The sequence below is a fragment of the Crotalus tigris genome, unplaced genomic scaffold (assembly GCF_016545835.1).
Source record: "Crotalus tigris isolate CLP2741 ecotype Arizona unplaced genomic scaffold, ASM1654583v1 scf7180000024513.1755786, whole genome shotgun sequence".
In the NCBI taxonomy this organism is placed as follows: Eukaryota; Metazoa; Chordata; class Lepidosauria; order Squamata; family Viperidae; genus Crotalus; species Crotalus tigris.
Window position 1 is genome coordinate 1,392,413 of NW_024100685.1, and position 26,982 is coordinate 1,419,394.

At 50.2% G+C, this 26,982-nt stretch overlaps 2 protein-coding genes across 8 annotated transcripts in view; one reads left to right on the forward strand and one right to left on the reverse strand.

Moving 5' to 3' along the window:
- Positions 1 to 16,496, reverse strand: CUNH2orf81 (chromosome unknown C2orf81 homolog). 6 transcript variants are annotated; one of them, XM_039333837.1, is made up of 7 exons: positions 16,358 to 16,496; positions 5,867 to 6,047; positions 3,810 to 4,049; positions 3,519 to 3,608; positions 1,970 to 2,161; positions 1,040 to 1,146; positions 1 to 758 (listed from the first exon to the last, which is right to left on the reverse strand). In XM_039333837.1, the coding sequence occupies exons 2-7, from the start codon at positions 6,021 to 6,023 to the stop codon at positions 531 to 533; spliced, it is 1,014 nt and encodes a 337-aa protein (XP_039189771.1). In that variant the 5' UTR covers positions 6,024 to 6,047; positions 16,358 to 16,496; the 3' UTR covers positions 1 to 530. The 6 variants fall into 6 exon arrangements, with proteins under 6 accessions (XP_039189771.1, XP_039189772.1, XP_039189769.1 ...); XM_039333838.1 differs by having other exon boundaries at positions 5,867 to 6,213; positions 16,358 to 16,486; XM_039333835.1 differs by lacking the exons at positions 1 to 758; positions 1,040 to 1,146; positions 1,970 to 2,161; ... (1 more) ...; positions 3,810 to 4,049; positions 5,867 to 6,047 and adding exons at positions 13,615 to 14,702; positions 14,864 to 15,067; positions 15,213 to 15,359 and having other exon boundaries at positions 16,358 to 16,493.
- Positions 15,451 to 26,982, forward strand: part of WDR54 (WD repeat domain 54) — a 13,247-nt gene continuing 1,715 nt past the window's right edge. The window contains exons 1-6 of one of the 2 annotated variants that reach the window (XM_039333839.1): positions 15,451 to 15,808; positions 15,888 to 15,950; positions 16,036 to 16,102; positions 16,380 to 16,436; positions 26,528 to 26,655; positions 26,872 to 26,972. In XM_039333839.1, coding sequence (XP_039189773.1) covers positions 15,587 to 15,808; positions 15,888 to 15,950; positions 16,036 to 16,102; positions 16,380 to 16,436; positions 26,528 to 26,655; positions 26,872 to 26,972 — 638 coding nt within the window. In that variant the 5' untranslated portion in view covers positions 15,451 to 15,586. The remainder of the gene's footprint in view (positions 15,809 to 15,887; positions 15,951 to 16,035; positions 16,103 to 16,379; positions 16,437 to 26,527; positions 26,656 to 26,871; positions 26,973 to 26,982) is intronic. The other variant, XM_039333840.1, reaches the window with a different exon arrangement.

Here is a 26,982-nt window from a genome sequence, read left to right on the forward strand (position 1 = left end):
TCAGAGTGCAAAACAAACTTGGTTATTGTATTTCAGTAAGAAGGTCCACAAGTCACTCTTCCCTTGTAATCAGACTATTCATGGTTTAAAGACTAGATAGAACCCCACAGCAGAACCTGGGCAGCCGAGGAAAAAGGACTGATGGGGGGAGCCTGCCGTACTGCAAAGGCATCGCTGGAGAGACGGTGCTGAAGCTGAGGGGAGCCTCAGAGTCTCTAGACAAAAAAACATCAGGAGGTTCTGAGCAGCTTCCAGAGGAACTTAATCTGTCATGCAAACAGCCTGGGAAAAAGAGGTTCAAAGCTTTCGTGCAGACCCCGCCCCCCCCAAACTCGAACAGAGGGCTGGAGGGCCCCCGGGAGACCTCAAGGTCCTCAGTTCACAGCATGAGAGAAAACCCAGGGTGAATTTTGTGAAGTTGAAGGGCTTGGCCACTTTGCAGGAAAGAGTTCTTGGAAGGGGAGTCAGGGATCCATGTTGCTGGGCAGCAGCTCTTCTACTACCCTGGCCAGAAAAGATGAAGCAGCCCCCTAACGTTCCCTTCCCAGAGGGCCTGAGACTGCCTGATGGCTTCCCTCCGTCTTGAGGCCCGTGGCCTTCTCCAGCGCATCCCACAGTCTCTGGCCAAGGCCCGGGTCCTGTGCCAGGTCTTGAGGTAGCACCAGGGTGCAGTTGCTGTCGAAGTACTTGCCGGAAATCCCCTCCACTTCCGGGGCGACTGCGCAGTAGAGAGTGCTGGTGGCTCCCTTTTGGGGGCTCTGGGGAGAGAGAGCAGGAGAGCCCCTCAGAGCAGGCTTTGGGGGGGGCAGAGAAAGAGGACCAGCAGCCAAAGGCCTCCTGGAGAGCGAGAGTCCAGTTCTCCGGGCCCCACTGAGCAGGTTCTCTGGACAGCCGTCAGGGAGCTCTCGTCTCTGCTGCAGGGAGCTCTGATGCCCCCCTCAAGCAATTCCCCAAACCTCCCCCAGTCCCTTCCCCTCCTCCCCCCCGCCATTCTTCACAGCAAGCTCTGCTGCTGAAGCTGCTGCTTCAGAAGACTCACCCTCATGAAGGGGCTGCACAGTCTGTAGAGCAGACGGCTGGCCCGGCCGTAGTTGCGCAGGATCTCCGTCCGGACAACTCCTGGGCTGAGCACGTTGGCCAACACGCCTGCAGAGGAGACGCCCTGCCTGAGTGAATCCCAGCAAGAGGAGGCTGGTCTGGGAGTCGCCGGAATGGGGGGGCGGCCCCTTTCTCACCCAGCCCAAAAGAGGGGCAGGGAAAGAGCCACCAGGCAGCGCCTCCGAGAGGAGCAGTGAGCTGCAGGCCCAGCTGGTGGGAGCATCTCTCTGCACCTGATATTAACCTGGTCCCAGCCCCTCCCTGGTTGGACTCCCTGCCGGACAGGAAGGGCTGCCAGGGAGCCCCTGACACTCTGAAAAGGGGTTCACGCTGCTAACAAATGGCACCAGAGCATGACAACAACCAAGCAGCAGCAATTCTCCTACGTGCCCCATGTGAAAGGGGCTGTGGATGAGAGCACCACCCGCCTCGTCCTAGGGGAGCCAGTGCTGGACAGAAGCATAAAAGGGAGCCGAAGGTTGTGCGAATGGGGTTCCAGGGAAGACCACAGGGTCAGAAATGGCAGATGGAATGAAAGTGGCCGGACCGTCAGGAAGGCAGAAGAGAACAAGGACATCTAAGAAGGAAGAAAAAGTCCCTTGAGAGAAGGAGAAGCTCAAGGACAGTCAGGCTGGGTGGGCAGGTGGGAGCCTGGAAAAGAGCGAGGAGGATTTGGGCTGGCCGAGCACGAAGGGCTGCCTGGCAGTGGAGAGCCTGCCAGGATGGAAGGTCTGGGGAAGCAGAGGGAGCAGGCTGGATCTCAACAGGTGCACACAGGTGTCATTTCCGCCTCGTCTTTCCTCCTTTTCCTCCGTTCTGTTTCTATGATTTTGCCCAGCAACGGGAACCTCGCAGGAAGCCGGGTGCTTACCGGTGCCCTGGAGCCTCTGGGCCAACTTTATGGTGAAGGCGACGTTCATGAGCTTGGTGCAGTCGTAGGCGTGGCTGGCATTCTTGGGCAGTTCCTCCCCGGTCAACCACTTCAGGTCCACCTTCCTGACACAGAAGTGCCGGAAGGAAGACACATTCACGATGCGCGCTGGAGCAGAGGCCACCATGGTACCTGCGCGGAGGATCAGCGAGGGGGACCAAAGCCCTTGAAGAGCCAGCTCCCACCAGCTGCGGGGAGCCCCCCCCCCAGCCCCTTTCCACCCACCTCTCTCCCTGCTCTTTCCTGACCCCAAAGGCAGGCAAAATTGGGGCTCCTCCTCCTTCCTTGATCCATTCTCTTAGTACCCATATTGTAGATAGTTGCCAGGTGCAGCTATACTGCGGCCCTCAATAATGGGTGAACGCCAGGACTTCTTTGAGACCCCGCCATTTATTTGCTTGTTTATATACTACAGGTGCTTCTCTTAAAAACAACCAATAAAATGGTAAAAGCAACAATAAAACTAGTAATGAAAAAATCTGGTGCCCCAGCCTCTCTTCTCTAGCGCAGCCCCCCTTCCTCCTGCCCTGATGCCTGGGGGAAGAGCCAGTCTGAGGTGCTGTGGGAAGGGCAGAAGCTTGGGGAGCTGTCAGATCCCAAGGGGGGGGGCGTTGTGCAAGGCAGGGGCTGCCAGGGCAGAGGCCGGCTCCCCAGGAGGCAGAGGATGGCAAGGGGAGGGGCCTGGAGATGCCACCCTCTTTGGTCTGATGGGCAGAGGTCCCTGGGGGAGAAGCGCCCTGCAGCTGGCCTGGTTCCTGCTCTGCAGAGCTTTAAAGGAAATGAGTGGCATCTCCGTCCGGAGGAAAGCTGGAGGCCGGTGCCGCTGGCACAAGAGAGGTGTTGTACGGGTGAAGCCAGGGACGGCCAGCGCTCAGCGGGTTGCTGATTCCGGACCAGTTTTAGCCCCTGGGTGATCTTCGAGGGCAGCCCACGTGGAGCGCAACACCACAGAAGCATTTGTGGCAACCTTATTGGGGGCTGCATTTTCGGATGCCCAGCCCGGCCTGGGTTCCAGCCATCTGCCTAAGTCGGGCCGGCACTTTTCTAGGTCCGCCCAGGTAGATCAGTGCTACTGCCTGGCTGTGCAGAGATGCCGGTGAGAGTCTTTTTGTTTGCTTTCCTATTTATCCTCAACATTTGCCTCCTATCCTTCTGGTTCCGAGGAAATCAACTTTTCTTTGGCTCACTCATCCTGCTGAGTTCCCACCCAGAAATGATTTACAGGGCATTTGGTGCCAGCCTGCATTTCCTTCACTTCTTTGCAACTTCCTGGTCTCTCATGACCTCACCAAGGCTGCTTGCCCAGCCTCCTCCAGGAAGTGGCACCATCATAATTGGAGACCATTTGGGGGATCCCGTCTTTAGAAGGGCCTGGCCCCTCCCCACCTGGCACTGAGAGAGGAGCTGCCGGATTGAGAGGGTTTGAGGCGATGGGGCAGCCGCGGAGTCCACAACCTCCAGGCTGCATGCAGGAGAAGCTGGTCCTTACCAAGCAGCAGGTTGGTGAGCAGGAAGGGGCCCAAGACGTTGGTGGCAAACGTGAGCTCCAGGCCCTCAGCTGTGATGGCAAATGGCAGGCCTAAATGGGAAAGAAGATGGCGGGCAGCTCAAGAGGCGGCAGGCTTCGGGTTGGGGTCTCTGGGCTCCGGGCCACTGGTCTCGGGCAAGGGTCCGTCTCAGCCTTGGGCCCTTGGGATGGAACTGAAGCTTCCGGGCCTTTGGCCTGCTCCCTTCTGACCCAGAGGGCAAGCAGAGGGCACAGCTGCCCGGTGCCCATTACCTGTGACACCCGCATTGTTCACCAAGATGTGCAGCTGGCTCCCTTCCTCCAGGAACTTCCTGGCAAAATCACGGACGGAGGCCATGGAGCTGATGTCCAGCAGACGAAGCTGCACCTGAGGGTTCCCCGTGGCTTTACGGATCTCCTCCACTGCAGCCTGGCCTTTGTCCCTGCAGCGGCAGGCCAGGATTGTCCGTGCATTCCTGCGTGCCAGGTCAAGAGCGACGGCCTTGCCAATTCCTGCAAAGGATGGGCATCAAGAGCAGCTGCCCCGGGACCCCAGGAAAGTACCCATCTACCCACCCCCTGTGGGCCAGAGACCCCGAGGTGATCAGAAAGGCTGCCGGATTCTTGCAGCATGAGGAGGTCTGAGTTGCGTCTTGGAAACGCTGAGAACTGCAATATCAACTGTGCTGTCTGCCACGGACTTTGCACACTGAGCGGGTCCAAAGCAGATGGCACAAACCGGGCTGGGCACCATCCAACAGCGGTGCACCCTTGTCAGTCCCATGAGTCAAATGGAGGCAATACTGCAGATGCCAGCTGCAGCTGGGCCATTCCTCACCATGGCCGAAAGGGGCCAGGACAGGTGGCGGGCACAGTCCTGTGAAGGGGAAGGCCTCTCGTGGGGGGAGGGGAGGGGAGGGGAGAGGGGATCGCAGGTCCCTGGGGGCTGAAGGCCTCCTCTCCAGCCAATGGGCGCCCGAGTCTGAGCCCTGAAGGGAGGGCTGATTGCTCGGTTAAATGCCCTCCATGAGACCCCTGCATTGGCCGGGGCTGCCCTCCCCAGGGCTCCCTGCTCTTCAGCAGGCAGAGGCTGCCACGTTGGCTGCCCTTATCTCCCTGCGGGCAGGGAGGCTGCAAGTAGTGATGGCCGGTGGACTTCCCATCTGCCTCCAACAGAGAGAAAGAACTGATTTGCTCATAATGGGCCAATGGCTGATGACCAGGGGTGAAGACCAGGGTCTTCTGCCAAAGGAATGCTCTCCTCTGGAGGAGAGAAACAGGCTGACACCCCCCTCCCTGAAGCCTGAAGATTTCCGTAACTTATAATCAAATTATAATTGATAGTGTCCTAAAACAGGAGCCTTATTAAATATCAGAGAGCCATAATGTCTATGTAGTCAATTGTAATTGTGGGAAATGAACCTTGACTTAGTCCCCGTTATTCGTCCTTGGGGTGCAACTCATGGCACGTCACCCTAAGGGGGGCAGTGGTCCGAAAGGAAGGGACCGTTCCCAGAGGGAGGAAAGGGTGACTTGGCACCAGGCTCTCCCTGCAGGTGCCCTTTGCCTTTTAGTGGGCAGCAGGAAGAGAAGGCCCGGCCTCTCCTTCTAAACACACAGGGGAGGAGTGGGGGGAAAACCATTGTCTGGGGGGGGGGGCAGAGAATGCATGAGGGTCAAACAAGGTAATGCCAAGGTCTCCCCCCCCCATCCCAGGGCTCTCCCTCTGCCATTTCCCTGCTCAAGCCCACCTGGGGGACAGGAAGAGGCACCCGGGAGTTCAGTCCCAGTTCCCAAAGGCTGAGCCCAGTCTTGCTCTCCTAAGCCCCAGCGGCTTCTTGGGCAGCCATCCCAGCTGGCGTTTCCTCTCTACTGTCCCACAAGACGAGGGTCTCATCCTGCCCTCAGCCAAGCATGTTACAATCGGGGAGGGGGGAGCACATCAGCAGCCGCCGTTCTTTAGCAGCCTGGCCGACCGAACAGACCGGTCTCTTAAACTGCACGCACACACCAACATCAAGACAGCTGCCCCCAGGAATACTTGGGGCTGCTGGTCGGGGGGGGGGGCTTCTTGCCTTGGAAAGTGGTCCTGGCAGAGGCAAGGAAGCCTCTTTCCTCCCAGACCCGGCAGCCACCTGCAGACAACGAGTCCGGACACACTAAACCGATCGATTCATTTCCTGGGTTTCTTTATGAACGTTAACCAGACATGGAGGCTTCGTGCCGCGCACTGTATCATCAGGCAAAAAGCCAGAAACCCAAACTAACCAGGATTGTGGAAATACATCTGCCTAAGACTTGAGCTAGTGTGGCTGAGGGGCCAAACTCACCGCTGCTGGCTCCAGTGACGATGGCCGTCTTGCCGCTCAGGTCTACGGGACAAGCTTCAGGTCTCCAGCTTTTTCTTCCTCGCACCCACAGCAGCGCCAGGAGGGCCAAGGAGCAGATGAACCAGAGCGGGTGGGAAAGGAGAGCGGCCGTCTCCATCTCAGGCTCTTTCCAGCAGCAGCCCTGGAAGATGGGTACCGAGCTAGAGATCCGAGCTGAAGAAAGACCTCTGGCGTTCAGAAAGGGGAAGGGCCCCAAAGCGGCTCTTCTCTGGGCAGAGTCCACGTTCAACAAACAGCCTGCCCATTTCTTGGACAGAAGCCATGCAGGGGAACCTTGGGAAGGCCAGCTGGACAGGGCAGGAAGGGGAGGGGGGAGGAGGGGAGGAGAAGTTATTGTTATTGTTATTTCTGGCTCAGGGTAAACCAGATTGCAAGGAGGCCTCCCAAGGACGTAAGGTGCGTTGCTGGGACCTCCAGCTAGCAAAGGGAGCATTTCTCCGTTTTACCAGCTGGAGGAGGTGAGACTAGCTCCTTGGAGAAAGGCAAGCGAGGGCAGAGAAGTCCAGGCTGGCTCAGAGAGATCAGGGCCGGGTGACCTCCACCCTGAGACCCTCCGCCCCAGGTTATGTTATGTTGCACTCCTACAATACCACTGCACCAATGTTCCCACTATACAGAATGCATTTATTGAGTGTGAAAAGAACATGCTGGGCCCATTTCAGACTTAATACCGGGTTTCCCTGAAAAAAAGGCCTACCCTGATTTGTGGGGATGGGCCTAATATAAGCCCTATTCCAAAAATAAGCCCATTCTGTCCCACCTGGCTGCTTTAATGGGGCAGGAGGCTGCGCGGCACATTGTGCTGCTGCCGCCACGAGGCGAGGCGAGTGGGGAACACAGCAAGGAATGGCCTGGGCTGGGGGGGCCCTGAAGGAAGCGGGTGCGTGGCACGTGGGGCAGCTTCACCCCCTCCCCCACCTGCCTTGCCTCTGAGTGACGGCAGTAGTGTGATGTGTGCCGCGCGGCTTCCTAGCGTGAGCGGCCACAGCAGAAGTGGGCCAGCAGCGATACAGGCTCCTGCTAGATGGGACTATTGGTGCCGCCACCACAGGGCGAGGCAGGTGTCATGAAAAATATAAGACACCGCCCAAAAGTAAGACCTAATGCCTCTTTTGGAGGCAAAAATAATATAAGACCAGGTCTTACTTTCGGGAAAACACGGTAGACAAAATGCAGCTCCTGGTGAAAACTGGCCCACCTTACGGGAGGAATCAATATGGCAAAGGGTGCGCACCTTTTATCTTTGTTAATTTTTCTAATTTTCAGATTTTATAAGCCCTATAAAAGAAGATTGCAAATGAGTAGCAATACCAAAAGCCAACAGACAAAACAAAAATTGCAGGAAGCATTGTGGGTCACTGTGGCGCCTCAGAAACCTTGAGCAACTTAGAGACTGACTGCCCTTGAAGGAGTTAGCAATTCACCCGGTGGATTGGGAAAGTGAGGAATTAATCCTTTGGGGAGGGGACCAACGTAGAGGGAGAAGCCCACTTGCCTCACTCAGATCTAAAGTCCTGGATTTTGTGGCCAGAAACTCTTTGTTAATAGTGCAAATGATTTCAGCAGAAAACTGAGCAAGGACTGCTAGCAATAAGACGGAGGAGCTGGAAACCTTCCCTGGTAACTTAAGGTTGTCAAAACAAATTCCAAGGCCAAGCTCTGGAGAAATGGAAAATAAAGGAAATTGCTGTACAGGCCATGACTTGCAGCAGCGAGGTGGGGGGGGGGGAGGAAGGGCTGGTCCAAGGCTGAGAGCACATAGCGGCAACAACTTGTGGCAATTCCTATAGAACATGTATCTATCAATTTATTTATTTATTTACTGCAGGGCCATCACCAGCGGAAACTCTGGGCAGCAAACAGAATGAAAACAGCAAAACAGTAAACAGCGAGGCAATAAACAATGGTGAGCCTCCCACGAAGCTTCCAGATATCCCCCAGTCACCCTGCACCCTGGCCGGGGCTTGGGGGAGCACCACTGGGGCTCAGAGGGGGGTGCTCCAAATAAGAGAAGGGGGCATCAGGTGCCCCGTTTTTCAGTCCTTGAGATGCCAGATCCATCATGGTGACTCTGTGGCTCCCAGTTCCTAGGAATTAGAGGTAAGTGCCCTTCGTTCTCAATGTCTACGGAGGTTCTCGGCCCTCCGGGGTCCTGGTTGTCCTAAAGGTGCTTCTTTCTCAGGCAGCAACTGGACTTCCTTGTTTTCCTCTGAAGACATTTCGCTTCTCATCCAAGAAGCTTCTTCAGCCCCTTGGTTCTCTCATTCCGCCTTTGATGAGAATGAGACATTTTTGAATGGCTTTTCAAGTCAAGTCTGGATCTTTCGGGTTATTTATTTTGTATGAAGTAGCAAAATGCAGCCTGGACATAAAATTCGCAGAGGGGCTTCAAAGATGAATATATTGTTCCTCCGCAGTTAGAAGGCCACAGCGCATTATTGAGGGAGAAGGGAGCCTGCCAAGCCTCCTCTCCAAGGACGGGAGATAAAAACTTCCCAAGGGAAGAAGGTCAAGGCAGAGCAGCACAGCCAGACCTTTTGGGGGGGGGGGAGAGACAGGATGCGAGACTCTCCCAAGGGAAGCCAAAGGGGTCCTTCCTGGATTGAAGTGAGGAAAGGGGGGACTGAAGGGGCTGCCCCTGAAGCCCTTCTTCCTTGGAGGAAGGAAGAGATGGGATCCGGGAGAGGCGGAAGAGGCGCCACATGCTCAGCTGCATGAACAGAGGGACAGAATCAAGATCACGTGTTAAAAGCCCTTAATAAGGCCCTGGTAAGGCCACACTTGGAATACGGCATCCAGATTTGGTCGCCACGATGTAAAAAAGACATTGAGACTCTGGAAAGAGTGCAGAGAAGAGCAACAAAGATGATTAGGAGGCTGGAGGCTGAAACATGTGAACATCGGTGGCAGAAATTGGGTAGATCTAGTCTAGTGAAGAGAAAGACCGGGACAACATAATAGCAGTTTTTCTATATTTGAGGGGCTGCCACAAAGAAGAGGAGGGGGTCCACCTATTCTCCAAAGCACCAAAGGCAGGACACGAAACAAGGATGGAAACTCATCAAGGAGAGATCCAGCCTAGCACCAAGGAGGAATTTCCTGACAGTGAGGACAGCTAATCAGTGGAAAGGCTTTTGCCTCCAGAGGTTGTGGATGCTCCAACACTGGAGTTTGTAAGAAGAGGGGGTTGGCAGCCACTTGTCTGAGAGGTTATAGGGTCTCCCGCCTGAGAAGGGGGCTGGACTAGAAGACCCCCGAGGTCCCTTCTGGCCATTATGTTGTGATTGCTCGTCAGCCAGTGGACCCGGCAGCTGAGTCTGGGGAATCAGAGGAGGAGGAGGAGGAGGGGCCTGGAGTGGGGCTCTGATGAGCTCCAAGACTTACAGTCTGAGGAGGAGCCTGGCCCCCCTCTTGCACTCAGGCTGAGACACAGCTGTGCTGGGACAGTGATAACTCACAGTGGGAAGACATCCAGGATGCTCCTAAACCGACAGGCAAAGAGAATGCAATGGGACAGCTCCAAAGGCAAAGGAGAAGGCATTAGGAAGCCACGCCTTGGGCTGCATAAGAAAAGGGAAGGTGTGGGAAGTACTGGTTGCCAAAGGCAACCGTTTGTGTTAAGGAATCGAGTTTCAGTGAATTGTGTTTTGTTTGCCTTTGCCTTTGGGCATTTTACTCAGGTCTGTAAATAATAAAAAGTTTCTTTTTCCTGTGGTTCCAGCCTGCTTGTTGGAAGAGGGGTTTCTCCCTGTGAGCTTAACAAGGACTCACGCAGGCTGGGGCAGAACACGTGGTTCCCTGGTGTTCCGTTCTGCTCCCCCCAGCAGGGCCGGAGCCAGAGGAGGGGCTGTCTTGAGGCAGAGTGGGATCCCTCCAGGCCTGGCCAGGGGAGCTTCTGGGGGGCATTGAGGCTGGTCGGGGCCCCCACGCTCCACTCAAAAGCTCACACATGGCCTCAGCCCAACCGACTCATTTGGTCACTGCTGAAGTTACAGCTGGTCCTCCACTTACGAGCACAACAGAATCCAAAATCTCCACTGCTAAGCAAGGCAGTCACTAAGTGAGTTTTGCCATTTTACAACCTTCCTTGCACAGTTGCTCAGTGAATCAATGTAAAGTTAGTAACAGGGTGGTTAGGTGGATCTGGCTTCTCCGTTGACTTTGCTTGTCAGAAGATCACCAAAGGGAATCATTTGATCCCCCAGGAACACGGCAACCGTCATAAAGATGAGTCAGCTGCCAAGCATTCAAATTTTGATCCTTGATCCAGGGACGCTGCAATGATTGTTAAGATAAGTCACTTTTTTCAGTGCTGTTTTAACTTCGGTCACTAAAGAAATGATTAGAAGTCAGGAACTTTCTCGATTAGTAGATATCAAGAATGGTGGATCCCGTGGGATGATCCTGAGCTAAGATCACGTCCACTCACACCAGTCCAGACTGGTCAGAAAACATATGGTCTTGGCGGATGAGCAAGCAGGCCTTAGAGCAGGGGTAGGCAACCTTCGCTCTTTTATGACTTGTGGACTTCAACTCCCAGAATTCCTGAGCCAGCTGTGCTGTCATAAAAGAACCAAGGTTGCCTACCCCTGCCGTAGATCCTCCCTTGATCAGGGTTCCGATTGTCACTGTGCAACGTAAAGCTGGGTCAGCCCTATATATTGCCTTTATTGATTTATTGCCTTTATTGATTTCAGAGTTGCATTTGGTTTTATTTCTAGATCTAGGATGTGTGCAAATTGGAAAAAAATACCTAAGATTCACACTGACTCTATTAATATGCAAACTTTACAAAAATTCTGCATTAAAAGTTTAACACAGAGTGCAGGAAAATTGCACCTAAAAAATTCCTGTCTATAGGGCAGTAGCATCCTCTAATAAAAACACTGTAAGATACTACAAGGTTATCACACCCACTGGCTGGTTTAAAACAAACTTTGTGTGGTCTATTGGTTAAGAGGAGGAAGTGCTTGTTTTCAGAAATTCTTGTTGTTGTTAATTGCGAAGTCGTGTCCGACCCATCGTGACCCCATGGACAACGTTCCTCCAGGTCTTCCTGTCCTCTACCATCTTCTGGAGACCATTTAAGTTCACACCTACTGCTTCAGTGACTCCATCCAGCCATCTCATTCTCTGTCGTCCCCTTCTTCTATTGCCCTCAATCTTTCCCAGCATTAGGCCCTTCTCCAGTGAGTCCTTCCTTCTCATTAGGTGGCCAAAGTATTTGAGTTTCAACTTCAGGATCTGGCCTTCTAAAGAGCAGTCGGGTTGATCTCTTCTAGGACTGACCGGTTTGAACGCCTTGCAGTCCAAGGGACTCGCAGGAGTCTTCTCCAGCACCATAGTTCAAAGGCCTCAATTCTTTGGCGCTCAGCCTTTCTTATGTCCAACTTTCACAGCCATACATTGCAACTGGGAAAACCATGGCCTGGACTATAAGCACTTTTGTTGGCAGGGTGATGTCTCTGCTTTTTAGTATGCTGTCTAGATTTGCCATAGCTTTCCTCCCCAGGAGCAAGCGTCTTTTAATTTCTTGGCTGCAGTCCCCATCTGAGGTGATCTTTGAGCCCAGAAAAATAAAATCTGTCACTACCTCCATTTCTTCCCCATCTATTTGCCAGGAATTGAGAGGGTTGGATGCCATGATTTTGGTTTTCTTAATGTTGAGTTTCAAGCCTACTTTTGCACTCTCCAGAAATTCTTGAGCTGTCAGCTAATTCAGAATTAACAGCTCAGACATTGAATCAGGGGAACATTATAGGAGGTGGCAGGATGGAAATAAACAGGATGGTATTTAATAAAATTCTCCCAAATTAGTTACTAACCGCATCGGGGTCCTTCCCAGGCCGGCCACAGCGAGCCCAAAACAGCATAAGAGTCTCCAGGATTCCACTCACAGAGGGGTCCTTTCATTGATAGCCCCCTGACCCTCCACACCCGGACTTGCTGAGGTCGCATAAAGATGAGGCTGAACGGTCTAGCACAGTGATGGCGAACCTTTTAGAGATTGAGTGACCAAACTGCAACCCAAAACCCACTTATGCATCATCGAGTGCCAGGTGGGCGTGGCTGCAGTGGTAATGGCAGACTGGGTGGGACTAAAAAGTTCAATCAATCAATTACAACTTTGCAAGATCTTTTTTTTTCCGTGAGAAGTTGAAATTGATTGATTGAACCTTTTTTTTTTTTTTTTGCACATGATGATGGAGACCTAAAGCAAAAAGATTTTATAAAACCCAGCCGAAGGCCTAGGACTGGGGCAACGGTGCGTGTACCCACAAAGAGGGCTCTGAGTGCTGCCTCTGGCACCCGTGCCATAAGTTCACCACCACTGGTCTAGCAGGTATTGGGCACCTGCCACAACAGAAGAGGTAAACAACTGTCCAGTTGGGGTTAGGGCAGAAAATTGGTTATCTCACAACTTGCAAGTGTAAATAGGAACAGCTAGCTTCTCTAAACAGCTTCTCTTTTAGGTGTTCATTCAAAATGCAACCTGATCACAGGATGTGGTAAAGGTAAGTTATTCTAAAACTGAAATCTTGGTATTTGCCAAACATTCCGGAGCCCATGCCTGGCAGTTAGCAACAGAACAACTGATTGAGCAAGTTTTTTTTTTCACTTCTCTGGGAAGTGTGGGGCATTTATTGAGATCACACTATTTTGTTCAAAATGCCCCACAATTGTCTGCAATCTTTTTATTGCTATGGAGGGGCATTATTTATACTCAAAAAGTGTTTTCAGCAAGTGTGAACAGCTTTTACTTGGTGCCAGTGTAAGCCCATCCCGCTATTTTGAGAGACAGAGAGAGCATCATCAGTTTCTAAGGGCAATTTCCTGTGTCCATCAGGGCAGTTTTCTCTGCCACCCACCTCTTCCTTCCTCCCCTCCCCCAGATTTCCTGGGGTTTCAGCTCCCCTTTCTTACCGGCTTACGGAGGACAACCGAGGCAAACTTGTTTTGGAAAAAAGAAAAACCTCTACCAGTGGGAGCTGTCCCAAGAAACGCAGACAGCTGCTGGAACCCTCCACCCGTCCTGCTTGGGCTCTTCAGGGGCGCCCCTCTGCAGGACTCTGCTGAACAGGTCAGCCACTGGCGGCCACTGCCCAAAACCCTTTTCAATCCTACGACCATGAGAGCCAAGAAATGCTCTAGTATGGCCCAACTAGAGCCACCCTCGCCCACCAAAGTTCCCACCGGTGCTGCTCGTTGTGACCAAATGTCACAAACGGGGACTTCTGCAGGCGAAGAAAATGAAAGTGTGTACGTCTAGCCAACAGAGAAATATCTGTACAACTTCCTTTTCACTTCTTGGCCCTCCAGGTTTCAGCGTTATTTCCAGACTATCTTCCAATAAAAATGACAGCAGCCTTCTCTGCCTCTCTCACCCTCCCCGGCAAGAGTGGGGAACTGCCCTTCCACGGCCCCATCAGTGGATGGCCCAGCCCAACCGATGCTGGAGGGCTTCCCACCCAGAGTGTCACGGGGAGCCTGTCGAACGGCACCAGGCATCTTTGGGGTGGCTTTTTCAGTCAAGGTGCAGCTGTGTGCTGGCCAATCCCTCTGCTGCAAAGGGGGGGCACTGGTCCCACACAGAACGTCACTCTTCTGCAAGGTAACCACAGAAACGCATGTGGGTGGAGGTCGGTGGGGATCCTCTCCCCCAATCCATTATCAGCCAGAGTCGGGGGTTTGTAGAAAAGCCAAAGGTGTGAGTGGCAACATCCATTTTATTTCAGGACAGCATAAGGCTGGGATGTGGCCGGTGAGCACCTCACCCCAGCACGGCTCTGGGGCACAAGTGCGGCAGCAGCAGGGGCTCCTGAAGGTAGAGCCCTTTGGCCCTGCTGGGAAAGGACCCACCCGCCTCCGTGACTTCTTCTGCCCCGACCACAGGCTGCAAGTGATCGTTCAGAGGGCCAGCCCCGCCACGGCGGAGGCTCACTCCCGGGGCCAGGTCGACCGTCTCCACCAGCACGGTGGGTTTGACAAACACAAAGCTGGTGGGCTCGAGGGTCTTTCCTGGTGGAAGAGGAGAATAGGCCGCCTGCTCCCGGCGGGCCTCCTGCGCTGCCTCCGAGGGGCACTCCGGCTCCGGCCCAGCGTGAGCCAGGAGGCTGCTTCGATCCACGGGGGCCCGCTTGGCTGCGGCAGGGCCTCTAGGGGGACGGGGCCGTTTGCAGCGGCCCGAGACCATCTTCATGGTCTCCTGGCGCCTAGACTCCACGTAGGGGTCCACCACTTCCACGGTGGGCTTGATCCACCGCTTAGGCAGGCGGGCCGGCTCCAGCTGAGGCACCAGCGTGACGTTGCCCATCTCGTCGTAGAAAACATCCTTGATGTTGGGAGGGCGGCCCATCTGGATCCGGAGGAGGTTGCTGCAGGAGGAAGGCAGCAGGGGCTGCGTGCTGCCCAGCAGCCTCAGGGAGCTGCTCTCCAGAGGCCCCTGGGGCACCTTCCGCCAAAGCTGCTCCTGCTCGGAGACCATCTTCTTCCTGCTGGCCAGCGCGCCGGCCCAGGGCAGGGACGGTCCGCAAGGGGGCGGCCGGCCTTTGAAGGGCGGCTGGGCAGGGGCCGCCCTGGGCGCCGGTGGGGACTCAGCCCGGCCCTTCGGCAGCCGCCTGCGCGACTTTGGCCTGGGGGGCTGGGTCGCCAGCAGGAAGGGCTCCGGGGGCGCTTCCTCCCCCCACGGGAGCGGCAGCTCGGCCTCGGTGGCTTCCTCGCCCGGCAGCCCCGGCAGGATGGGCGCTTCCCCCGACGGCGCTTTGCCTGCGGGCACCTGGAGGAAGGGGATCGGCAGGGCAGCCCGGGAATTCGCCCCGCCCGAACCCTCCCCGCACCCGCCGGGCCGAAGCGCCCTCGGAGCGCCGGACGGGCAGACCCAGGAGCTCCCCGCCCGGCCCTTCCGGGCCCGGCCCCACCCGGCTGCGCCGCGCCTACCTCCCCCTCCGGGCTGGGCACGGTCTGCAGCAGCGGCACGGAGCCCTGGGCCCAGGAGTCGGGGACGGCGGCGGCCGGCTCCTCGTCCTCCTGCCAGGCCGGGTCGGCGGGCACGTCGCTCTCGCCCGCGTCCCGCGCCAGGAAGCGCCACTCCACGATCTGCAGCATCGCCTCCCGCGCCTGGGCGATCACGTAGGGCACGCGCTGCGGGGGGGCGGCGGCGGCGGCTCAGGGGGGCTCCCGGGAAGCCCCTCCCGGCCCCTCCCCCTCCCCCCGCCCGGCTTAGAGCGGAGAGGCGGGGGGAGGGGCGCGCCTCCCCCCTACCCCGGAGACCCCCCCCGGCGCTGACCTGCCGGGCCAGGTAGACCTTGTAGCAGCCGCCCAGCACCTGGTCCAGCAGCGCCGCCAGCAGGTCGCCCACCGCGTCCTCCGCCTCCTCGGAGGCCAGCAGCGACAGCCACTCGCCCTCCGACAGCCGCCCCGGCACGATCTCCACCTGCGGCACCGGCACCGTGGGCGGGCGCGACCGCTCCGCGCGGGACTTGGCCTGAGCCACGCGGTCGCGGGACGCCATCCCGCCCGCCGCCTCTTCACCCCCGCCGCCGCCCCTTCCTTGCGACGCCGTCTCCCGGCAACGGCCTCTCCGACCGCCCCGCCCCTCCGCGCCTGCGCGCGGGCCGGGCGAGGAGCCGCAGCTGCAGCAGCAGCGGCGGAGCGGCGGCGATGTACCGGCGGGCGGAGCGCGGCCTGGCGCTGCGCGGGAGCAGCCTGGCGCTCTACAACAACCTGAGCGTCCTGCCGCTGCCGGCCAAGCGCCTCACCTACTTCGCCAGCGTGCAGGGCGCCTCGGTCGGGCTGGTCAGCGCGGCGGCGGACGGGGCGGCCTGCGCCCACCGCCAGCTGCAGGCCCGGCAGGGCGGCCTCGGGCCCCCCCTCGTCACGCAGGTCCGGCGCGGGGGGGTGAGGGGAGGCCGGCGGGGAGGGAAGCGGCCGGAGCCCCGCCAGAAACGCTGCCCTCTTGCAGGCGGCCTGGTGCGCGCTGCCCTCGCGGACGCTGCTGGTGCTGGCCTCGTGGAAGGGCGTCCAGGTGAGCCCCGGGGGCATCGGGGCGGGGGTGGAGCCGGGGGGAGGGGGGACTTGCGCCCAACCTGCCCCTCCGCCTCTCCCGGCAGATGTACGAGCCCGACGGCTCCGCCATGGTCTACTGGCACGCGCTGGACGGCATGGAGGCCTCGGCAGGTACCTTCACCCACCCCCCCCGTGGGCGCTCCCCCCTCCCACTCAGGAACCTAGGACCAGGCGCCCCCCTCCCGCAGGGCATCCATGCCCCCGGAAGCAGCGCCCAGTGGGGGCCATCCAAAGCCCTCGGGTACGGCTCCCCTGGGAGGGTCTTCCTGGAGCTGTCCAAAGGGCCTGACCTGTTGAATTCGTGGAAGCCTCGGTGGGAGCAGAGGGGCTGTGTGCGGAGGGGGGGGGTGCATCCTGTCCACTCACCTCTGCCTTCTGCCCCCCTCAGGGATGGTGCTGTTTGCCCGGGGGATCGGAGCCACGGGACAGCACTTCGTGTGCGTAGGTGAGCAAGGCGGGAGTGTGGGTTTTCTCGCGCCCAGCAGTCTCCCATGGGTGTTGAAGAACAGACACGTACACGTGGTTTCCTCAGGATGGGAGCCTCAAACAAAGCCGAAGCATCCCTTTTATTGTGTTATCAGAAGGCGGGTTTATATGCACCTGGTGACCACCTTACACCAACCACATTTGTTATGACACAGCATATTACATGTGCTAGCTTTGTTTTGCACATGCTACTATACAGCTGTTACACCCGGCACCAACAAAAGACCAAAACACATTCCTTTGCACGGCATGTTGTTTACTCCAATCTTTTTTACTTCCGACTTCCTCATACCTTGGCCTACTGCAGCTGATGACTCAGCCTAACAGGCCAGATAACCCAATAACTCCAACATCTCCTACTTTTGTTTTATTTAAAATAAGGAGGTTGCATTTTATACGAAGTCATCCTCAGTGTCGCTTGGCAAAGTGAAGGCTGGTTTAGTTAGCAGGGGTGCTGAACTGCAGTGATAGGTGTAGCTACTAAATTGACCTGTTGATGGGTGACAGTTCCTGAGGATTACAGTTTATTGCAGAAAGGTGGTTCTTCAGGAAAGTGCAGAGGAGAGAGAAGGGCAGAGAGAGAGAGAGAGAGCACATGGGGGCAGTAGGCTTTTATACCCCCTCTAGCCTTGTTTGGAATAGTTTCCTGTTCCTGTGGCATGAACCTTGAGGCTGTTTCTGAGTATTTGTCTAGGCCTTGATATCTGTGGTTTAATTCTATTATCATATCCTGCTTCCCAGGTGATGGGGCTGACTCCTAGAGTTTGGGTGGGGTATGCAGATCTTCTCTTTTGTCTTCTTGATTGCTCTGGCTTCAACTTTTTGATGGTGTTACATTTGCATTTGTATGGGCCTAGCTCTTGCTTGGGGCAGAGAGATAGATTTGGGGCCAGGTTTGGTTTTAAAAAGTATTTTTGAGGAAAAATATATTTTTCTCCCCTTTTTAATATTTCCTTCTGGGGGGGCTAACTTCCATCAATATCCCCACTTTGTGCCTTAAGTGTGTAAATGTATGACATTAAAATTGATCTGGTCAGGGAGACTTGGTAGGCAAGCTTTTAAACTGTTAAGCAAAAAAAAGAAAAAGAAAAATAAGACATTAATGGAGGCAGCAGAAAAAGATCCCTTTAGTGGCTCCCAAAAGGGGAGCTTGCACCCATAAAGTTCTAAAAGTCAGGGCAAAATTTTGTTAGGTGGAAAAGAAATTTATAGTATCCAATATTCTGTGCCAATCATTTTCAAATGTTGGATGTCACCTTTAGCTTCCAGTCAGGTTTGCATACCTCCCAAAATTCTTCACAGCCATGGTTTTCCTTAGTACATGACCACTGGCTGCCCAATTTCAAGGGTTGTTTCCTGCCTTAGCTCTTAATTCAGTGCATCCAGGTTTGTAATGTCCAATATGCCAGTCTATTAAATTTTCTTTAAATTGCACATAATGAGTTCTAGGAATCCCAATCTGAGCTCAACAGTGCAAGATATTCAGGGCTGAAGTTTGGGATTTTTCCTGTTGCTTCCTTAGTCAGGGCATATGAATTGCAAATCACCTGAGGGGGCCTAGTTCCCTCCCCCTTGTTATCTGTTGGAAGTTGGTCCCACAAAGCTTTGGTGCAATAGAGCAAAAATCAGCCTGGGGGGGGACTTTACTAAAGGTAGGTGGAGGGGACTCAAGTATGATTCTGAATGGTGTGTGTGTGTGTGCACTTTTACAAAATAGTCAATACAAACATTCTGGATAAATTTTCCCTCCCGCCAGATAGAAGTCCAAGGTGTTCAGTACTCGTTCTGCCACCTATTCCTAAATGCCATCTCTCCATTAATACATTCAACTGGCTTGTTACAATACAAATGGGGCAAGAAAGAAAAGTTTACAATGAGTTTCCACCCTCCCCCCCATAGTCTTAATTTTCTCTTCTGAGGCTTCACATGGCACCACCTGCAGCTCTCACAGGCATCTGGGTAAAGGGTAGGACTTGGGAAGATTTTCCACTCAGATTGCATGGTGGCTTTTTAGTGGATGGCTGGATTCAAAACCCAATTCCATGGCTCAAATGGATGGAGGCAGCATCTGGGTCTGTGTGTTCTGCTTCCAAAGGTTTGGGAGAGGATTGCAGGGCTGAAAGATACAAGAACAAGGTCTCTCCCCCCCCCCTTTCTGGGTGGACTCTACCAGGAGAGGCAGACAAAAGGTATGGAGAACAAAGGACAGGAAAAGAATTGGAAGGGGGGTAGCTTGCAGGCAGTTTGAAAAGGGCATTAATACTGCAGTTATTAAACATAGACAAATGGGGAACAACAAAATGAAATGTTTCACCTTTGAACTTGACCATTTCCAACATATTAAGGACAAGAACTTGCAACTTAGAAGGAAAAAAAAATGCTAGGCAGCTTGAGAATGCTAAAAACTCCAAATAATTTTAAAAGCCTAATATTTTAAGGTGTGCAACTTGCCAAGGGTAGGAGAACATTTATTCTAAAATAGACCACATCATTTTAGAGATTGAGAAATGCTTATATATTTGGGATAAGAAAAGTTTCATAGTAGCATCACCAATAAGTGATAGGATACGAAAAGTAACTTTAAAAAATTATTTCCCCACACAAGCAGACTTGAGTTTCAAAAGGCTCTTGTAGATAGACAGACATTTTTCAGGAAAAGGATAGATAAAACACATACAGTAAATGCAAGTGAAACTTTTCCAATAGATAAACTTAAAACAATCCCAAACAGAGTGGGGTTTTTCCTTTTTGTGGCTTATTTTAAGCAGAATTTCTAGCAGACTTTAAAATTCTTTTTCCTTTGGATTTGAAACAGTTAACAGTCACATTTACCTCTCACGCACAGACTTTGACAAACATATATACACAAAGACAAGCAAACAGAAGTCTTAGTTTTACACATCCTGGTCATTCATGAAAATACTTTCCTAATTTAACCCACACAGACATTTTTAGGGATCCTCCTTCGGGATATGCAAGGCAATTTAGATATACATATTTTTTTTTATTGAAAATTTTTAAAAACTTTTACAAAGACAGAAAAAAAAACAAGGACAACTACAGTAAGACAAAAAAAAACAAAACAAAACAATACAACCCTCCCCCAACCCCTCCCAAATCACCCCCTCCCTCCCCCCCCAGCTTCCCAGAGCAGAATATAGGCTTAATTAAAAGAAATTAACAAAATTATAAGATAATTAAGAACAAAATATATATGAATAAAGAATTATAAACCTTAAAAAGAAAAAATATTTTTTAAAAAAAAAGCAAAGAAAAAAAAGTAGAGTTTTTATACAAGTTATAAAAAAGCTAAATGATATTTTTTCATATCCAATTTAAATTGTATAAAATTTATCCATTTTTCCCATACAGCAAAAAATTTCTCTTGCATTTGCTCTTTTAAGAAAGCCGAAATCTTTGCCGTTTCTGCCAAATAAGATACTTTAAAAAACCACTCTTGCAAAGTAGGCAAAGATTCCTTCTTCCAATATTGACCTACTAGTAGCCTTGCGGCTGTAATCAAATTCAACATCAATATAACCTCCTTAGCATCACAATCAGTAACAATACCAAGCAAAAACAATTGTGGAGTAAATTTTACCCTCTTTCTAAAAATTCTCTGAATATTCCACCATATCTTAATCCAAAAAGCTTTTATATTTTTACACGACCACCAAATATGATAATAAGTGGCATCCAAACAGCCACATCTCCAACATTTAGGCTGTAAGTCAGGATACATGAGAGACATCTTTTGTGGATCAAGGTGCCATCTATAAAACATTTTATAAAAATTCTCCCTTAAATTCTGGGCTTGTGTAAATTTAACATTTCTCACCCAGATAGTTTCCCAGGTATCCACTAGAACTGGTTCACCAAAATTCTGCGCCCATTTAATCATACAATCTTTAATTAATTCTGATTCTGAATCCAGTTCCACTAGCACCCCATAAATTCTTTTAATATGAGTTTGTCTTTGATCCTTTACTTGCTTGAAAAGATTTTGATCTTCTCTAAGCAAACCTAAATTACGATCCATCTTCCATCTATCTAATAGTTGTCTATATTGAAACCAAGAATAGGTAATATTTTCATGTAACAAATCTTCCAAAGATTTTAACTGCCAATTTAGACCATCCCATCTAAGTAATTGTGTATAAGACACCGTATCCATTTTAACACCTCTCTTTATCCCCTCTATCGCATGCCAAGGTATGGCCCATAATGGTATTTTAAAATCACTTTTATAATATTTCCTCCAGACTCTAAGTAGAGAAATCCTTAAAATATGAGATTTAAAAGCCCGATCCACTTTTTTATTAAATATTAAATAGGCATGCCAACCAAAAAGTAAATCCCATCCCTCCAAATGGAGTATCTCTGAATTTGTTAAGTTTACCCAATCACTAATTAATGTAAAAACCACTGCATCATAATATAATTTCAAATTCGGTACCTTGAGTCCACCTCTCTCACGGAAGTCCTGCATAATTTTAAACTTTACCCTTGGTTTTTTCCCTGCCCAAATAAATTTGTTAATACCTTTCTGCCATTCATTCAAATTAACCTCGTTCTTTAAAATAGGTAACATTTGAAACAAAAAGAGAAATTTGGGCAGGACATTCATTTTAATCACTGCAATTCGTCCCATGAGAGATAACTGTAACTTCTCCCAATTCCTCAAGTCCTTCTGTACACTGGCCCACAGCCTTTCATAATTATTCTTAAACAATTTTGCATTAGAAACAGATAAAGTGACCCCCAAATATTTTGTCTTATCAACAATTTCAAAACCAGTCAACTCAGCCAAAGTCTGTTTGTCCTGAATAGTCATATTTTTAGCTAATATTTTAGTCTTATTATTATTAATTTTAAAGCCCGAAACAAGTCCATATTGACGAATCAGCTGTAATAAGTTAACTACAGAATAGGTAGGTTGAGATAAAGTAACCACCAAGTCATCTGCAAAAGCTCTTAACTTGTACTCTTTTTTATTAACTTCTATTCCTCTTATTTCCTGCGATTCTCGGATTTTAATCAACAAAATTTCCAATGTTAAAACAAACAGCAAAGGTGACAGAGGACATCCCTGTCTAGTACCTTTTTCTATTTAAAAACCTCTGACAAACCCCCATTAACAATAAGTTGTGCCGTTTGCTTTTGATATATAGCAGTAAAAGCTTGTAATATTTTCTCTCCAAAATTCATCTCCTCAATTGCTCTTAACATAAAATGCCAGTTCAATTGATCAAAAGCTTTTTCAGCATCTAAAAATATCAGCCCTGCAGGGACTTGGTTGTTCTTATCTAAATATTCTAATATGTTGATAATTTGTCTAGCATTATTTTTCATGTACCTGCCAGTTATAAAACCCGATTGATCCTTATGTATAAGCTGATGCACAACCTTCATAAGCCTATTAGCTAAAATTTTTGCAAAAATCTTATAATCTACATTTAAAAGAGTTATAGGTCTATAATTCCTTGGTAAAGTAAGATCTTGATCCTCTTTTGGAATCAAGGATATAAAAGCACTGCGCCATGATGGAGGGATCTCTGCACCCTGCAATATATTATTAAAAAGCTCAACTAGAGGTTGAGTCATCTCTTCAACTAAAGTTTTATAATAAATAGATGTCAAGCCATTCGTACCTGGCGCTTTACCTAATTTTAATTGCTTAATAACCGTCACAATCTCCTCATTGGTAATTAGACCATTAATTTCTTGCTTCTGATCTTCTGTCAATTTAGGAAAGTTAGCCTCACTTAAATATTTATTTATGTCTGAAATTTGTACATTAGTAGTCTTATATAATTTTTGATAGTAGTCTAGAAAAGATTTCTTAATCAGTTCCTTCTGATACACTATAATTTACCATTATAATTTATTTTATCTATTATTCTCTGTCTCTGTTTCTTTCTTAATTGATAAGCCAACCATCTCCCTGGTTTATTGGCATTACAAAATGTATCTTGTTTCATAAACAAAAGATTAGTTGCAGATTGATCAGCCATCAACATATTAAATTGTGCTCTTAAAAGCTTTATAGATTCCTTAATCTTTTCATCTGAAGGATTTAAAATCAAAAACTTTTCTTTTAATTTAATATCCTCTTCCAATTCCTTACGCTTCTGAATCTGCTTTTGTCTATGAACGTTATTCATTTTTATCAAAATTCCACGCATAAAAGCTTTACCTGCATCCCATACCATTGATGTTGATGTCCCCTTATGCATATTCAAAACAAAATAATCCTTTAAACAGTCCTTTAACTTTTGAACATTCTTTTCTTGTCTAAATAAGTTCTCATTCACCCTCCAGGATCTCCTCTCCTCTTTTTCATGAATCAACTCCATCCAAACCGGACTATGATCCGTCAATATCCTAGGAAAAATTTTTACATTCTTTACCCTATTATATAAGTCAGTTGTAATTAAAAAAAATCAATTCTTGAAAGAGATTGATGTCTATCTGAAAAAAAGGTAAAGTCTCTCTCCTCTTGATTACGTTCACGCCAGTAGTCTCTCAATTCCCAGTCCTCTTTCAGATCAAAAAAAGCTTTAGGTAATTTAGCCTGTTTAAAAAGGGTAGAAGAACCTTTTTTGTCCCTTTGTGTATCTAAAACACCATTCCAGTCCCCCATTAATATAACGGATCTATAGTCCAGCGAAATTATTTTCTGATGTAACAGTTTATAAAATTGTTCTTGTTGCTGGTTTGGTGCATACAGTCCCACAAGAAGTATTTTCTTACCATATAAACCAAGTTCAACCATTACATATCTTCCTTGGGGATCTGATTCTACCAGACAAACTGGTAAATTTTGCTTAACGTAAATAACCACTCCCCCTTTTTTCCCAGGGCCAGGAGATACAAAGTGTGAGCCCAAACGACAATTAACTAAATATTTTTGATCTTTAAGTAAAATATGAGTTTCTTGCAAGCAGATGATATCATTGTTATGTTGTTTTAAGTAGTGAAAGATTTTCTTTCTTTTCTGAGGGGAGTTAAGGCCGTTAACATTCCAGGTCAGGAACTTTGCCATCTCCCTTGACCAGGAGCCTGGAGAAGACTGCCTGAAGGTCTGCCATTGATGAATATGTTGCAGAACTCTTGGGTCTTGCTCCTCCCACCGGCAATGAAGCACTTTCATAAGTAGATTCTTTAACTTCTTTCTTCTGTTGTTCCTTCTCTTTACGCTATGTGCTGCACGGGTCATCCTTTGCTCTTTAATCTCTGTTTGACGTTGCCATTCCACTTGTGACTTCCCAGCAGGAATCAGACCTAGCCCTCCAGATTGCTGTTCCACCTCTTTGCCACCCAAAGATTTCTGAATCATAGGTAAAGATGAGCCTGCTCCCAGGACCGTATTATAAAACTCCTTAGCTTTGGCAACCGTGTTAAGCCTATAACGCATCCCCGCATGGCTCAAAACAATACCCATAGGAATCTCCCATCTGAATGACATCGATCTTGCTTTGAGTTCATTAGCTAAAAAAGCAAAGTCTTTCCTGTTTCTTAAAATTTGGGATGGAATTTCCTTTAAGATAATGACATCTTGGGCGGCAATCTGAAATCTCTTATTATAATAAGCTTGTAAGATTTCATTACGCAGAGACCTCTTAGAAAAATAAATCACCACATCTCTTGGCAAATTCTTTTGTTTCGCAATCCAAGAATTGACTCTGTAGACTTTTTCCACTTCTCTGCGTAATTCATCTTTATCCATATTCAAAACAAGAGCTAGATCATTAAGCACCATCTGTGTCAGGTCTTGATTCAAATCTTCTTTCAAGCCCCCGATTCTCAAGGCATACTCCATTTCCCTATACTGGGACATGAGAATATCCTCTTGTGAAGTTTCCACCTTTCTTTCCACATCCTGAAATTTATCTTCAATAAAATCAACTTTATCAGCGACCTCCTCCACTCTGGAATCCAATTTCACGACCACTGAAGCCAGGCCTGACAAAGCTGTTACTATGTCTTGTCTCAAAATGGTGTTATTATCTTCTAACAGCTGCTTCATCTCCTCTTTACTTTCAGTTTTATTCTGCTTAAGGAGGTCTCTCATCTCCTCCTTAGTTTCAGGTTTAATCTGTTTAAGAAGGTCCTTCATTTCCTCTCTGCTTTCAGATTTACTCTGTTCAAGAAGTTGCTTCATTTCATCTCTAATTTGGGATACAGCATTTCCCATTATATCTTTAATCTCTTGTGCAGATGAACCTGGCAAAGGAGGAGAGGGTGGAAGCAATACTGATGGTGTAGGTTTAAGTTGTTGTTGTACAGTTAAAGTTGTAGGAGAGGAAACCACCTTAGAAAGTATAGAGGCCGGTTGCCTCTTTGAAGCCATTTTTCAAAGTGTTCTTCTCTCTCTCTTTCCTCTTAAAAGGAAAGAGGAGACAAAAAAAGGAAAAAAAAAATACTAAAATTCTTAAAGTTTTAAAAAAAGCCAAGAAAAGTATCCAAAATGCAATCAAAAGATGAAGGAGAAAATTAGAAGCAGTAAATATATTCATTTAAGTCCATATTGTCTTTCCAGGGAAAAAAAAAATAAAGAACAAAGTACTTTCAAAACGCCATCTTACTTTCACTTTCCATACCAGCAAAAAAGAAACAAAAAAAAATCAGAGTCAACTAAAAAGAAAAATTTAAAATAAAATACTAAACTAAAAAGAAATCCTTTAAACTGCTCTGTCCGCTTTAAAAATTACTGACCAGAACACTTTAAGCGCGGAGCTGGTAGCGGCGTTTCCTTTGGTCTCCGAAGAGGCAAAAACAGCTGGGAGGCGGAGAAAGCAGGAACTCCGAGGGAACGCTCTTTCCGTCCCCTCAAAAGAAAAATCCAGAGGGGGCTAAGAGGTTCTACCTCTATTCTTGCAATCTCTGCCCCTTCCCTTCGCCCGGGAAGGGGATTCTGAGCCGCGGGCCAGCTGATTTTCACTGCACACCGCGGATCTAACGCCGTCCCAGGAGGACGGCTACAAGGTAGCCGCCATCAACGTCGCTCCCCGGCGGAAGCTCTCTAGATATACATATTTTAAGAGGAGGATCAAATCCCTTTTAGTGGGAAGCGGCAAATCTTTCCCATTGTTTTTCAAAACAATTATTGATGACTTGGTCAATTCCCTAAGTTCTGGGAGGTGCGCAACCTGAGGCTTAGAGAATCCTGTCCCCATACTCACGGTAATGTTTTGGGAGGGTGCTTCGTCTAGCTCTGACGACCGGCCCTGAGTTGCAGTAAGCTCTTCCGCTGAGTGAGTAAGAGGGTACCAAGAGACGTAATATTTTGGGAGGGTGCTTCGTCTATCCTGACGACCGGCCCTGAGTTGCAGTACCAAGAGACGTGCTCAGAAACTTGAATCACGTCGGGGTCACCAGTTGTGGGTTTTCTCGCGCCCAGCGGTCTCCCATGGGTGTTGAAGAACAGACACGTACACGTGGTTTCCTCGGGATGGGAGCCTCAAACAAAGCCGAAGCATCCCTTTTATTGTGTTATCAGAAGGCGGGTTTATATGCACCTGGTGACCACCTTATACCAACCACATTTGTTATGACACAGCATATTAGCATATTACATGTGCTAGCTTTGTTTTGCACACGCTACTATACAGCTGTTACACCTGGCACCAACAAAAGACCAAAACACATTCCTTTGCACCGCACGGCACGTTGTTTACTCCAATCTTTTTTACTTCCGACTTCATACCTTGGCCTACTGCAGCTGATGACTCAGCCTAACAGGCCAGATAACCCAATAACTCCAACAGGGAGGGGCCCCGGACGTGGCTGGGAGGGGGGGCTGGCAGCAGGGTGAGAGGCGGCCTGGTGGCGGAAGGCCCAGAGGGTTCCTGCTGAAGCCGTCAAGCGGTGGCGGACGGGGTCCCCAGCTGAAGTCAGCCATCAAGGAACTCCTCTGAAAGTGGCACGGGGGGGGAGGAGGATTGTGGCCAGGAGGTCCCCTCATTTCGCAGCCTGAGCTGCTGGTGCCTCGTCCTACGCAGGATTGGGAGGAGGCAGCCCTTAGGCCCGATTCCCCTCCCCTTGCAGGGACATCCACCGGTTCGGTCCTCGTCTTTGACGTCCCCTCCAAAGGCACCAACATCACATTGAGCGAAGTCCTTGAGCAGCACAGCAGCCCCATCACGGACATTGGCGCAGAGCTCTGTGAGCAGCCGGTAAGGCCGGAGGGGGCCAGTCTGAGCCCCCCTCCGACTCCCTCTGGGCTGCCTCCTCCGCTCCTGGTCATCTTTAAGCTGCCCGGGGGAAGCAGCACCCAGCCCTTTGGCCCTCCCGCGTGGCTGTCTGGGTTTCCCTGATCGCGAGGCAGCCATTCAGGCCAGCCTTCGAAAGGCCACAGGCGACAGACGGCAGCCCTGTCTCTCCCGTTGCAGGAGGGAGCTGCAGATCTGGTGACGGCAGACGACTCTGGAGCGTTGTGCGTTTGGGGGTCTGGAGAGACATTCAGGCTGATCACCAAAATTCCAGCTTCTGAGTACGGGCCG